The 15,659-nt window shown below is 52.1% G+C and overlaps 1 protein-coding gene across 1 annotated transcript in view; it reads left to right on the top strand.

Moving 5' to 3' along the window:
- The first annotated feature begins 8,067 nt into the window (after positions 1-8,067).
- Positions 8,068-15,659, top strand: part of LOC143951543 (transmembrane protein 47-like) — a 63,912-nt gene continuing 56,320 nt past the window's right edge. The window contains exon 1 of the mRNA XM_077465196.1: positions 8,068-8,427. Within this exon, the coding sequence (XP_077321322.1) occupies positions 8,217-8,427 (211 nt within the window). The 5' untranslated portion in view covers positions 8,068-8,216. The remainder of the gene's footprint in view (positions 8,428-15,659) is intronic.

Here is a 15,659-nt window from a genome sequence, read left to right as displayed (position 1 = left end):
CGCCACTATTCCCCCTTGCAGGGCGCTGCACCCCCGTACACGCCGCTGCACCCACTGTACACTCCGCTGCACCCCCTGTACACGCCACTACAACCCTGTACACGCCACTACAACCCTGTACACGCCGCTGCACCCCCGTACACGCCACTACTCCCCCGTGCAGGGTGTTGCACCCCCGTGCAGGGCACTACTCCCCCGTGCAGAGCGCTGCACCCCTGTACACGCCACTACTCCCCAGTGCAGGGCGCTGCACCCCCGTACACGCCACTACTCCCCCATGCAGGGCGCTGCACCCCCTGTACACTCCGCTGCACTCCCTGTACACGCCGCTGCCCCCCCTGTACACACCACTACAACCCTGTACACGCCGCTGCACCCCCATGCATGCTACTACTCCCCTGTGCAGGGCGCTGCACCCCCTGTACACGCCACTACAACCCTGTACACGCCACTACAACCCTGTACATGCCGCTGCACCCCCGTACAGGGCACTACTCCCCCGTGCAGGACACTGCACCCCTGTACACGCCACTACACCCCAGTGCAGGGCGCTGCACCCCCGTACACGCCACTACTCCCCAGTGCAGGGCGCTGCACCCCCGTACACGCCACTACTCCCCCGTGCAGGGCGCTGCACTCCCATACACGCCACTACTCCCCCGTGCAGGGCGCTGCACCCCCTGTACACGCCACTACAACCCTGTACACGCCGCTGCACCCCCATGCACGCCACTACTCCCCTGTGCAGGGCGCTGCACCCCCGTGCACGCCACTACTCCCCGGTGCAGGGCGCTGCACCCCCGTACACGCCACTACTCCCCCGTGCAGGCCGCTGCACCCCCGTACACGCCACTACTCCCTCTGTACACGTCACTACAACCCTATACACGCCACTACTCCCCCTGTACACGCCGCTGCACCCCCATACACGCTGCTGCACCCCCTGTACACGCCACTACAACCCTTTACACGCCACTGCACCCCCCGTACACGCCGCTGCACCCCCGTACACGCCACTACTCCCCCGTGCAGGGTGCTGCACCCCCGTACACGCCACTACTCCCCTGTGCAGGGCGCTGCACCCCCATACACGCCGCTGCACCCCCTGTACACGCCACTAAAACCCTGTACACGCCGCTGCACCCCCGTACACGCCACTACTCCCCAGTGCAGGGCGCTGCACCCCCGTACACGCCACTACTCCCCAGTGCAGGGCGCTGCACCCCCGTACACGCCACTACTCCCCAGTGCAGGGCGCTGCACCCCCGTACACGCCACCACTCCCCCGTGCAGGGTGCTGCACCCCCGTACACGCCACCACTCCCCCGTGCAGGGCGCTGCACCCCGTATACGCCACTACTCCCCCGTGCAGGGCGCTGCACCCCTGTACACGCCACTACTCCCCCGTGCAGGGCGCTGCACCCCCGTACACGCCACTACTCCCCCGTGCAGGGCGCTGCACCCCCGTACACGCCACCACTCCCCCGTGCAGGGTGCTGCACCCCCGTACACGCCACCACTCCCCCGTGCAGGGCGCTGCACCCCGTATACGCCACTACTCCCCCGTGCAGGGCGCTGCACCCCTGTACACGCCACTACTCCCCCGTGCAGGGCGCTGCACCCCTGTACACGCCACTACTCCCCCGTGCAGGGCGCTGCACCCCTGTACACTCCGCTGCAACCCTGTACACGCCGCTGCACCCCCGTGCACGCCACTACTCCCCTGTGCAGGGCGCTGCACCCCCGTGCAGGGCACTACTGCCCTGTGCAGGGCGATGCACCCCCGTACACGCCACTACTCCCCCGTGCAGGGTGCTGCACCCCCGTACACGCCACTACTCCCCCGTGCAGGGTGCTGCACCCCCGTACACACCACTACTCCCCCGTGCAGGGCACTGCACCCCCATACACGCCACTACTCCCCCGTGCAGGGCACTGCACCCCCATACACGCCACTACTCCCCCGTGCAGGGCGCTGCACCCCCATACACGCCACTACTCCCCCTGTACACGGCGCTGCACCCCCGTACACGCCACTACTCCCCCTGTACACGGCGCTGCACCCCCGTACACGCCACTACTCCCCCCGTACACGGCGCTGCACCCCCGTACACGGCACTACTCCCCCCGTACACGGCGCTGCACCCCCGTACACGGCACTACTCCCCCCGTACACGGCACTGCACCGCCGTACACGCCACTACTCCCCCCGTTCGCGGCGCTGCACCCCCGTACATGCCACTACTCACCTCGTACACGGCGCTGCACCCCCGTACACGCCACTACTTCCCCTGTACACGGCGCTGCACCCCCGTACACACCACTACTTCCGCTGTACACGGCGCTGCACCCCCGTACACGCCACTACTTCCCCTGTACACAGCGCTGCACCCCCGTACACGCCACTGCTTCCCCTGTACACGGCGCTGCACCCCCGTACACGCCACTACTTCCCCTGTACACAGCGCTGCACCCCCTGTACACGGCGCTGCACCCCCTGTACACGGCGCTGCACCCCCTGTACACGGCGCTGCACCCCCGTACACAGCGCTGCACCCCCGTACACGCCACTACTCCCCCTGTACACACCACTACTCCCCCTGTACACGGCGCTGCACCCCCGTACACAGCGCTGCATCCCCATACACGGCGTTGCACCCCCGTACATGCCACTACTCCCTCTGTACACAGCGCTGCACCCCCCTACACGCCATTACTCCCCCTGTGCACCCCCGTACACGCCACTACTCCCCCTGTACATGCTGCACTCCTGTACAGGCCACTACTCCCCTTGTACATGCTGCACCCCCATACAGGCCACTACTCCCCCTTTACATGCCACTACTCCCTCTGTACACGTCACTACAACCCTATACACGCCACTACTCCCCCTGTACACACCTCTACACCCCCGTGCATGGCACTACTCCCTCTGTACATGCCACTACAACCCCATACACGTCACTACTCCCCCTGTACACGCCACTACAACCCCATACACGCCACTACTCCCCATATACACGCCACTACTCCCCCTGTACACGCTGCTACTCCCCCCGTACACGCCGCTGCACCCCCGTACACCCCAGTACACGCCACTGCACCCCCGTACACGCCACTACTCCCCCGTGCAGGGTGCTGCACCCCCGTACACGCCACTACTCCCCCGTGCAGGGCGCTGCACCCCTGTACACGCCACTGCACCCCCTGTACACGCAACTGCACCCCCGTACACGCCACTACTCCCCCGTACATGCCACTACTCCCCCGTACACGCTACTACTCCCCCGTGCAGGGCGCTGCACCCCGTACACGCCACTACAACCCCATACACAGAGCTGCACCCCCGTACACGCCACTACTCTCCCTGTACACGGCTCTGCACCCCAGTACACGCCACTAGAACCCCATAGACACCGCTGCACCCCCGTACACGCCACTACTCCCCCTGCACACGACGCTGCACCCCTGTACACACCACTACTCCCCCTGTACATACCCCTACAACCCCATACACACCGCTGCACCCCCGTACACACCACTACAACCCCATACGCGCCGCTACAACCCCATACGCGCCACTACTTCCCTCGTACACGCCGCTAACTCCCCCATACACATTGCTACACCCCCGTATACGCCACTACACTCCATACGGCGTTACAAACCCGTACGCGCCGCTACACCCCATACACACTGCTGAAAGCCCATACACTGCGTTACACCCCCGTACATGCCGCTGCAACACCATACACATCGCTAGTCCACCGTATGTGCCGCTGCAACCCCATGCACATCGCTAGTCCCCATACACACCGCTGCAGCCCCATACACATTGCTAGTCCCCCATATGCGCCGCTGCAATCCCATACATGCCGCTACTCCCCACACATCACTTCATTCCATATACCCCTACTCCCCATACGTCGTTGCACTCCATACACCCCTACTCCCCATATGTTGCTACACTCCATACACCCCTACTCCCCATATGTTGCTACACTCCATACGCCCCTACTCCCCATACATCGTTACACTCCATACACCGCTACTCCCCATATTTTACTACACTCTATACGCCCCTACTCCCCATATTTTACTGCACTCCATACGCCCCTACTCCCCATACGTTGCTACACTCCATACACCCCTATTCCCCATATGTTGCTACATTCCATACACCCCTACTCCCAATATGTCACTACACTCCATACACCCCAACTCCCCATACATTGTTACACTCCATATACTCCTACTCCCCATATTTTACTACACTCCATACGCCCCTACTCCCCATATTTTCCTGCACTCCATACGCCCCTACTCCCCATACGTTGCTACACTCCATACACCCCTACTCCCCATATGTCATTACACTCCATACACACCTACTCCCCATATGTCACTACACTCCATACACTCCTACTCCCCATATGTCAATACACTCCATACACCCCTACTCCCCATATGTCACTACACTCCATACGCCTCTACTCCCCATACGTCGTTACACTCCATACACCTCTACTTCCCATATTTTACTACACTCCATGCTCCCCTACTCCCCATACATTGCTACACTCCATACGTCCCTACTCCCCATATGTCGCTACACTCCATACACCCCTACTCCCCATAATTTACTACACTCCATACGTCTCTACTCCCCATACGTTGCTACACTCCATACGCTCCTACTCCCCATATTTTACTACACTCCATACGCCCCTACTCCCCATACATTGCTACACTCCATACACCCCTACTCCCCATGTCACTACACTCCATACACCCCTACTCCCCATACGTCGTTACACTCTATACACCCCTACTCCCCATATGTTGCTACACTCCATACAACCCTACTCCCCATATGTCACTACACTCCATACGCCCCTACTCCCCATACGTTGCTACACTCCATACACCCCCACTCCCCATATTTTACTACACTCCATACGCTCCTACTCCCCATATTTTACTACACTCCATACGCCCCTACTCCCCATACATTGCTACACTCCATACACCCCCACTCCCCATATTTTACTACACTCCATACGCCCCTACTCCCCATATTTTACTACACTCCATACACCCCTACTCCCCATATGTCACTCTACTCCATACACCCCAACTCCCCATACGTTGTTACACTCCATACACTCCTACTCCCCATATTTTACTACACTCCATACGCCCCTACTCCCCATACGTTGCTACACTCCATACGCCCATACTCCCCATATTTTACTACACTCCATACGCCCCTACTCCCCATACGTTGCTACACTCCATGTGCCCCTACTCCCCATATTTTACTACACTCCATATGCCCCTACTCCCCATATTTTAATACACTCCATACACCCCTACTCCCCATATATTGCTACACTCCATACACCCCTACTCCCCATATGTTGCTACACTCCATACACCCCATATGTCACTACACTCCATATGCCCTACTCCCCATACGTTGTTACACTCCTTACACCTCTACTCCCCATACGTTGCTACATTCCATATTTTAATACACTCCATACACCCCTACTCCCCATATTTTACTACACTCCATACGCCCCTACTCCCCATATTTTACTACACTCCATACGCTCCTACTCCCCATATTTTACTACACTCCATACGCTCCTACTCCCCATACATTGCTACACTCCATACACCCCTACTCCCCATGTCACTACACTCCATACACCCCTACTCCCCATACGTCGTTACACTCTATACACCCCTACTCCCCATATGTTGCTACACTCCATACACCCCTACTCCCCATATGTCACTACACTCCATACGCCCCTACTCCCCATACATTGCTACACTCCATACACCCCCACTCCCCATATTTTACTACACTCCATACGCCCCTACTCCCCATATTTTACTACACTCCATACACCCCTACTCCCCATATGTCACTCTACTCCATACACCCCAACTCCCCATACGTTGTTACACTCCATACGCCCCTACTCCCCATATTTTACTACACTCCATACGCGCCTACTCCCCATATTTTACTACACTCCATACGCCCCTACTCCCCATACGTTGCTACACTCCATACACCCCTACTCCCCATACGTCATTACACTCAATACACCCCCTACTCCCCATATGTCACTACACTCCATACACCCCTACTCCCCATATGTCACTACACTCCATACACTCCTACTCCCCATATGTCGCTTCACTCCATACACCCCTACTCCCCATATGTCACTACACTTCATAGACCCCTACTCCCCATACGTCGTTACACTCCATACACCTCTACTCACCATATTTTACTACACTCCATGCTCCCCTACTCCTCATACGTTGCTACACTCCATACGCCCCTACTCCCCATATGTTGCTACACTCCATACACCCCTACTCCTCATATGTCACTACACTCCATACGCCCTACTCCCCATACATTGTTACACTCCATACACCTCTACTCCCCATACGTTGTTACACTCAATACACCCCTACTCCCCGTACATTGCTACACTCCATACACCCCTACTCCCCATACGTCATTGCATTCCAGACACCCCTACTCCCCATATGTTGCTACACTCCATACACCCCTACTCCCCATATGTCACTACACTCCATACACCCTACTCCCCATACATCGTTACACTCCATACACCCCTACTCCCCATACATTGCTACACTCCATGCGCCCCTACTCCCCATATGTCGCTACAATTCATACACCCCTACTCCCCATATTTTACTACACTCCATACGCCCCTACTCCCCATACGTTGCTACACTCCATGCGCCCCTACTCCCCATATGTCGCTACACTTCATACATCCCTACTCCCCATATTTTACTACACTCCATACGCCCCTACTCCCCATATTTTACTACACTCCATACGCCCCTACTCCCCATACGTTGCTACACTCCATATACCCCTACTCCCCATATATTGCTACACTCCATACACCCGTACTCCCCATATGTCACTACACTCCATACACCCCTACTCCCCATACGTTGCTACACTCCATACGCCCCTACTCCCCATATGTCGCTACACTTCATACACCCCTACTCCCCATACGTTGCTACACTCCATACGCCCCTACTCCCCATATTTTACTACACTCCATACGCCCCTACTCCCCATCTTTTACTACACTCCATACACCCCTACTCCCCATATATTGCTACACTACATACACCCCTACTCCTCATATGTTGCTACACTCCAAACACCCCCTACTCCCCATATGTCACTACACTCCATACACCTCTACTCCCCATACGTTGTTACACTCCATATGCTGCTTCTCCCAATACACTGCTACTCCATATATGCCACTGCATAGCCATAGCCGTCCCCTCTACCTAGTGTTATTCCACTCCACCACCTCCCCTCAACGTAGTGTTGCAAATCTCCTTCCCCCACCCTCTTTATTGCAGCACCTTTCTCTTCCCTCTCTGTCATGGCGCTCCTCTCCTCTCCATAGTGTCCCTTACTCTCTTCCATCTCCCCTCTCTGTAGTGTCCCTCCTCTCCTTCACCTCACCACTCCATAGTACCCTGCTCTCCTCTCCAGAGTGTCACTGCTCTTCTCCATCTCACCTCCCCAGGCACTGTATGTAGTGCAAGGGCCTGCCTGATCGCACACAAATTGAAAATGTTTAGGTTTGACCTTATATTATATGGTTTAGGTAAATCTAAAGGAAAATGGTACAAGGATAATGTATGGTCAGCTTTGGACTGAGGTTGCTTACATCTTTATGTCTTCTATAGTAGCCTTCAAACCCAATTTAGGCAGATGACCCCCTGCTGTGAAACCAGGTATGGCCATGTAGCCCTCAGATCCTGGCTGCTTTTGATAAGGTGATTATATTTTTTTCATTATAAACATGTATGGCGATGTTTAACTGTGCTGCACTCCTAACAAAACCTTCCTGCCAGCTGAATCCAGAGAGCTCTGTGCTGAAGCCCACAGAATGTCATGCCTGCCGTTTTGCTTTGCACATTGTTTGGTGGGGTTATGCTGTCAGCATCATGTGCCCCTGCAGGATATAACCAGTACAAAGTTTACATGGCATTTTGCAGGATTATGTTGGTAAAGCTTAACAGGGTGCAGACATTGAGAGGTTAATTGAGACTATTGAAGAACACCTTTGTGATACATTGGAGAGTGGGTTATTGGAATATTCTTGGAGGAGTAAAGGATGTCCCCTGAGATTGGAAGTTTACCTCCAGCGATGCCTCCCAGACAGTTCACTTTTGTTGTGCTCCTCTGCGGGTTCCTGGCATTGTCTATGAACGTGGTGGCCCTGGTCAGCCCTTCCTGGGTGACATCCAAGCATTTCTCTCTGTCTCTGTGGGAAATCTGCAGCCAACAAAGCAATGCGTGGCATTGCAGATCTGCACTGAGCACCGGTGAGTAATATAGAACGTAAAACAAGATTGTTATATTTTGTATCAGAATAAACTAGCATCTCAAGATCTTTCCATTTATAATAGGTAACTTTGATAAACAAGGTGGAATATATATATATATATATATATATATATATATATATATATATATATATATATATTCATATACATACAGAAACACAGTGTATCCAGAAGGTATTCACAGCACTTCACTCTTTACACATGTTGTTATGTTATGGCCAGGGCCGTCTTTAATATTGATTGGACCCGAGGGCAAAAATTAGCTTGCCCCCCCCCCCCCCCCCCCCATGCAATTTCATTCTCCACCTTCTCTGAGTCATACAATATAAATAAATAGCAGCTACACTTAAAATCAGTTTACTGTATCAGATCAGGCAGCGATTGGGATTGGTTGCCAGAGGTTACAGCATATCATTACCGCTTATTGACTAGTTGCTAGAGGTTACAGCACACATTAAAGCTCACTGATTTGTTGCTAAAGGTTACAGCACATGATTTCTGCTTGTTGATTGGTTGCTAGAGATTACTGTACAGTAATACTGCTCACTGGTTGCTATAGGTTACAGCACATCTTCTCCTCTCTGCAGGGGGGCCACCTTTATTTACATATCAATGCTCCCGGGCTCAGATATTTACATATGAATGTCATTGCTATTTACATATGAACAACGGTTATTTACATGTCAACACAGGGTCTGCAGGTGAGTCATCTTTACACAACAATAGGGAAGAGCTGGGCAGCATTAGTAGCAGCACTTCATACAGATATTGGGACACAGCACAGGTCTAAAACTTCAAGAAACAAGAGAATTTTAACTGGAATGGTTGGCAAGTATGAGGCAGTTTCTTTGGGCCCCACAACAATGACAGGGCCCAGGGCAGCTGCCCCTTTTACCCCTTTGTTCCAAAATGGATTAAATTAATTATTTTCCTCAAAATTCTACAAACAATACTCCAATAATGACGTTAAAGAAGTTTGTTTGAAATCTTTGCAAATTTATTAAAAAACAAAAAAAAATCCCATGTACAGTAACTCACAAAAGTGAGTACACCCCTCACATTTTTGTAAATCTTTTCTTCTATCTTTTCATGTGACAACACTGAAGAAATTACACTTAACTACAATGTAAAGTAGTGAGTGTACAGCTTGTATAACAGTGTAAATTTGCTGCCCCTCAAAATAACTCAGCACACAGCCATTAATGTCTAAACCGCTGGCAACAAAAGCAAGTACACCCCTAAGTGAAAATGTCCAAATTGGGCCCAAATGTCAATATTTTGTGTGGACAACATTATTTCCCTGCACTGCCTTAACCCTCTTGGACATGGAGTTAACCGGAGCTTCACAGGTTGGCACTGGAGTCCTCTTCCACTCCTCCATGACGACATCACAGAGCTGGAGGAGGTTGGAGACCATGCGCTCCTCCACCTTCCGTTTGAGGATGCCCCACAGATGCTCAATAGGGTTTAGGTCTGGAGACATGCTTTGTCAGTCCATCACCTTTACCCTCAGCTTCTTTAGCAAGGCAGTAGTCATCTTGGAGGTGTGTTTGGGGCCGTTATGTTGGAATACTGCCCTGCGGCCCAGTCTCTGAACGGAGGGGATCATGCTTCCCTCAATGAACTGTAGCTCCCCAATGCCGGCAGCACTCATGTAGCCTGAGACCATGACACTCCCACCACCATGCTTGACTGTAGGCTAGACACACTTGTCTTTGTACTCCTCACCTGGTTGTCCCACACACGCTTGACACCATCTGAACCAAATAAGTTTATCTTGGGATCAGACCACAGGACATGGTTTCTGGTAATCTGCTTGTGTTCAGCAAACTGTTTGCGGCTTTCTTGTGAATCAGCTTTAGATGAGGCTTCCTTCTGGGACAACAGCCATGCAAACCAATTAGATGCAGTGTTGTCTTCCAGCTGCAGCAATGTGGGCAGCTGGAAAACAACCTCTGGATATGATGCTGAGCACGTGCACTTAACTTCTTTGGTGGACCATGGCGAGGCCTGTTCTGTTATACCGCTGTATGGCCTTGGCCATCGTGCTGCAGCTCAGTTTCAGGGTCTTGGCAATCTTCTTATAGCCTGGGCCATCTTTATGTAAAGCAACAATTCATTTTTTCAGACCCTCAGAGAGTTCTTTGCCTTGAGGTGCCATTTTGGAATTCCAGTGACCAGTATGAGAGAGTGAGAGCAATAACACCAAATTGAACACACTTGCTCCCCATTCACACCTGAGACCTATTATCAAGTCACATGACACCGGGGAGGGAAAATCAATAATTGGGCCCAATTTGGACATTTTCACCTAGAGATGTACTCACTTATGTTGCCATGGGTTTAGACATTAATGGCTGTGTGTTGAGTTATTTTGACGGGACAGAAAATTTACACTGTTATACAAGATTTACACTCACTACTTTACATTGTAGCAAAGTGTCATTTCTTGATCATACATCACGGGACACAGGAGCTTCATTACATAGTGGGTTATATAGGCACCTCTGGTGATTGGACACTGGTTAACCCCCAATTAAGGAGAATTCCTCCCCTATATAACCCCTCCCGTATGGGAGGCACCTCCGTTTTTTCGCCACTGTCTATGGTGGTTGGTCACGTAAAACATGTGCTATGAAGAAAGCTCTGTACAGGTCCCTGCGGGGCCTAAGGGCTACAACAAACCGGATCCATATCTCGGGCCGATATTTTGACTCCCAAGATGATATGGTACCTGGGCCTCGTCATCCGAAGAAACAAGGTTTTGCCTGTAAGTCCTCTCCTATTGGAAGACTGGGCTCTGGGAAAGCCAGACTTGGTGTACTATTTACAAAGTGGCATGAAAGTTTCTGGCAGAGTCTTTTACAAGGTCCAGGTAGGAGGTTCTTCTGAGAAGGAACCCCAAAAAAACCCTGAAGGTTGGCACAACTCTGCCCGCCGTGATGGGTGAAGGCTGGAATCTGTCTGTTTTCAGCAATTCCTGCAGCGAGGACAGGTAAGGGAAGTTAATCCTATATAAATTATATTATGGATTTCTTCATTGAGTAGTTGTATGTCTTACCTGGTTTCCACCAGTAGAGGGAGTAAGAGCAGCCTGATGCATACTTACATGCCTTTCAGATACACACGCTCAGTGAAGCCTGGTTCTCCCAGATGACTCACGTCTCCACTGCAATCTCTGCCACAATGACGGTAATACAGGGGTCCCCTCGTAGTCTGGGGGTCCCACGCAGCTCTGATGGCGATTCCCTTCCCCCCTAGATAATGGTGCAGAGCGCGTTCCCGTGCTGATGGAGGAGGGGGGAGTGTGGTTGCGAGCCGTGCACGTCGGTGTGCACGGCGCTGTACTGCGCAGGCGCCAGGCGGCAGATTTAAAAAGCCCAGAGCGTCAGGGGGCTGTAAGTGGAGACACAGGAGCTGTGGGCAGTAAGCATCCCAAGGGATTGGATCCAGGCAAACCTAAGACACCTATTCAGCATTAGGTTGTGCAGTTTAAGCATATATATTTATTGTGAGACTTTAAGCACAACAGTGATTGCACTTTGTACTAGTACCTCTGCTTTGTAGCTTAGGACTATGTCTCCTCATAAGAGGGTCTCAGGGGGAGGTAACAAGGGCACTGGTAAATAACTGCCTAGGTCTAGGGGTTCTAAAAATGCCTGTAGATTACCATCCCCCCTGCAAGACTGGAGCCAGCCTCACAGGATGAGTCAGTGCCCCTGTCAGGTTTTGCAGCCTCTCCTAATATGTCAGCCCCGGTATACGTCACTGAGGACTCCCTTAGGGCTACATTGGAGGGTTTTGAAGGGAGAATCATGAATTTTATTTCAGCTTCACTGAAAGATAGCAGGAAAAGGGGTAGATCCCCTCCCTCTGCTGAGATACCTCTTTCAGATGACACTTCTGACAATGAGAGATCCCTATCTTGGGACAGGGACCTTGAGCAGTCGGATGAATCAGAGGAAGAGGAGAGAGTCCCCTCCTCCCAGGCGCTCAGAAAGCAGGTGCAGTATTATACTGAATTGGTGCGTACCACATTCAGAATGCCTGCTGCTGAGGTCGCTACGTCCTCTGTTTCTTCCCTGGGAGTCAGGAAAGTCCCACAGACTGCCTTTTCCTTTAAAATTCATCCCTTAATGGATAAATTGTTGTATGAGGATTGGGGACATCCCGATAAACTGTTTGCTCCTCCTAAAAGGTTTTTTATGCTTTATCCTCTGGAGGAAAGTTTCACCAAGAAATGGGGGGTCCCATCTGTCGATGCGGCTGTTTCTTGCGTGAATAGAAACCTGACCCGTCCTTTGGATAATGCTCAGGTATTTAAAGATCCAACTGATGAGAAGCTGGAAACATTATTAAAAGCCTCCTTTTCCATGACTGGCGCTGTAGTGCAACCTACAGTCGCAGCTGTGGGGTTGTGTCAGTTCCTCAAGGAACAGGTTAAGCAGATGCTTGGCCTCCTTCCCAGTGAGGAAGTGGAGAATTATGCAGAAATACCTCAAATTCTGTGTTTCGTGATTGATGCGATTTTGGATTCTGTCCAACAAGCATCTAGTTTGTCTTTCCTGTTGGTGCACATGCGAAGGGCCCTATGGCTAAAGAATTGGGCAGCTGAGCTATCATGCAAGAAGCATTTGATTGGGATCCCGTTTAAAGGGGAACGTTTGTTTGGAGAAGAATTCGACAAATTCGTCCAAAAAATTACAGGGGGTAAATCTACTCTCCTTCCAGTCAAAAGGAGCAAACGTCCATCATTTAGGCGTTCTCTCTCTCCCGGAGCATCAAGCTCTAAGCAGTGGCAACGGCCTTCTCAACCCCCCTCTACAGGAAAGGCTCAAGGCCGGGCCCAGGGGCAGAAGAAATCCTGGGGCGAAAGCCAGCCAAGCAGAGCCCAAAAGCTTCCTTGTGAAGGGGCACCCCCGCTCGGCCGAGTGGGGGTAAGGCTCCTGCAATTTGCGGAAGCCTGGCGGGAAGAGATCCGGGACAAGTGGGTGGTCTCTTCCGTATCTCTGGGCTACAAGCTGGAGTTTCAGGAGATTCCACCTTCTCGCTTTCTAAGGTCAAGGATCCCCAGGGACCCAGTAAAGCAAAGACCGCTATTTCTGGCCTTAGATCACGTACTATCCCAGGGGGTGATAGTAGAAGTGGACCCAAAAGAACAGGGTTCAGGGTTTTACTCGAATCTCTTCACCGTTCCAAAGCCAAATGGAAGTGTCAGACCTATCCTAGATCTGAACCGGTTTTTACGCATCCGGTCCTTCCGAATGCAGTCTATTCGCACTGTGGTCTCCTCCCTGCAAGGGGGAGAGTTTATGGCATCAATAGACATCAAGGATGCATATCTCCATGTGCCAATTTTGTCCCGCACACCAAAAGTATCTAAGGTTCGCGGTAGAGCGGTGCCATTTTCAATTTGTGGCCTTGCCGTTCGGGCTCGCTACGCCCCCTCGAGTCTTCACAAAGATTCTGGACCCTCTCTTGGCAAACCTAAGAGCTCAGGGTATAGCCGTCATGGCTTATCTAGACAATTTGCTTCTCATAGAGAAAACAGTAGCGCTCCTGAACCACAGTGTTGCTAGAACACCTGAAACGCCTAGGTTGGATTATAAACCTAGAAAAGTCGTCCCTACAGCCTGCTACCAGATTGGAATACCTGGGTATGGTTATCTACACCACTCAGGGCAAGGTGTTTCTACCAAGGCCAAAAGCCTTGGCCATTGGGGATCTGGTGCTCCTAATTCTGGGCAGAAGATCTTCCCCCATTCGGTTGTGTATGAGACTGTTAGGGAAAATGGTCGCCTCCTTCGAGGCCGTTACATTCGCCCAGTTCCACTCAAGGCCTCTGCAAAGATGCATCCTTGCGGCTTGGAACAGGAAGCCCCAGTCCTTGGATCTTCCTATGCGTCTATCCCCAGGGACACGCAAGAGTCTCGTCTGGTGTTTACAAACCGAGAATTTGCTGAAAGGCAAAACTTTTCTTCCTCTTCCATGGAAGATTGTTACGACAGATGCCAGCCTGACAGGCTGGGGAGCAGTGTTAGAGGAGACGTGCTCGCAGGGGAAATGGTCTGCGATCGAGAAGCTATTGCCCATAAATGTCTTGGAGATCCGGGCAGTTTATATGGCTCTCATAAATTGGTCTTTCAGACTACGGGGTCTCCCTGTTCGGGTTCAGTCCGACAATGCCACAGCAGTGGCCTATATCAATCACCAGAGCGGTACCAGGAGTCTGGTTGCGCAAAAAGAGGTGAATCGCACACTTGTCTGGGCAGAAAGGCATGTTCCATGCCTTTCTGCAGTCTTCATTCCAGGAGTGGAAAATTGGCAGGCGGATTTTCTGAGCCGCCAGCAGTTGTGCCCAGGAGAATGGGCTCTGCACCCAGTCGTGTTTTGGAACATATGTCGCAGGTGGGGTACTCCAGACGTAGATCTGTTTGCGTCCAGGTTCAACAGAAAACTGGACAAATTTGTGTCAAGGACAAGAGATACACTCGCTCAGGGGTCAGATGCTCTGACAGTTCCCTGGGATCAGTACAATTTGATTTATGCCTTCCCCCCTGTGCTCGCTTCTGTTGCGGTTCCTGGGAAGAGTCAAGAGGGAGACAAAGTCGGTTCTTTTGTTAGCCCCGGCTTGGCCCAGGCGACCGTGGTACGCAGAGATCATGAAGTTGGCAGTAGGCAGGCCATGGATCCTCCCTCTCCGGCCAGATCTGCTCTCACAGGGTCCAATTTACCATCTTGCTTCACACAGTCTGAATTTGACGGTTTGGCTGCTGAGACCCACATTCTGAGAGACCGTGGGTTTTCGGGGCCAGTCCTTTCTACTCTGGTCAATGCCAGAAAGCCGGCCTCCAGGCTTATTTACTACAAAATCTGGAGGGCATATGTTTCCTGGTGTGAACTCAGGGAATGGCATCCTAGAAAGTATGTCATTAGCAGGATCTTGGCCTTCCTTCAGTCAGGCCTAGAAATGAATTTGGTCGCAAGCACTATCAAGGTGCAGATTTCGGCCTTGTCAGTGTTTTTTCAGAAGCCACTTGCATTGCATTCCCTGGTGCGGGCTTTCATACAGGGGGCTATGCGGATAAGGCCGCCAGTCAAACCTCCGGTATGCCCATGGGATCTGAATTTGGTTCTCTCGGCTTTGCAGGGGCAACCTTTTGAACCTTTGCATCAGGCTTCGTTAGTTCTTTTGACTAAAAAATTAGTTT

The sequence above is a fragment of the Lithobates pipiens genome, unplaced genomic scaffold (assembly GCF_037356315.1).
Source record: "Lithobates pipiens isolate NorthernLeopardFrog02 unplaced genomic scaffold, aLitPip1_a1.2 Scaffold_1, whole genome shotgun sequence".
Classification (NCBI taxonomy): domain Eukaryota; kingdom Metazoa; phylum Chordata; class Amphibia; order Anura; family Ranidae; genus Lithobates; species Lithobates pipiens.
Note: the sequence above shows the minus strand (reverse complement) of the source record. Positions and strands in the feature narration are given on the sequence as shown.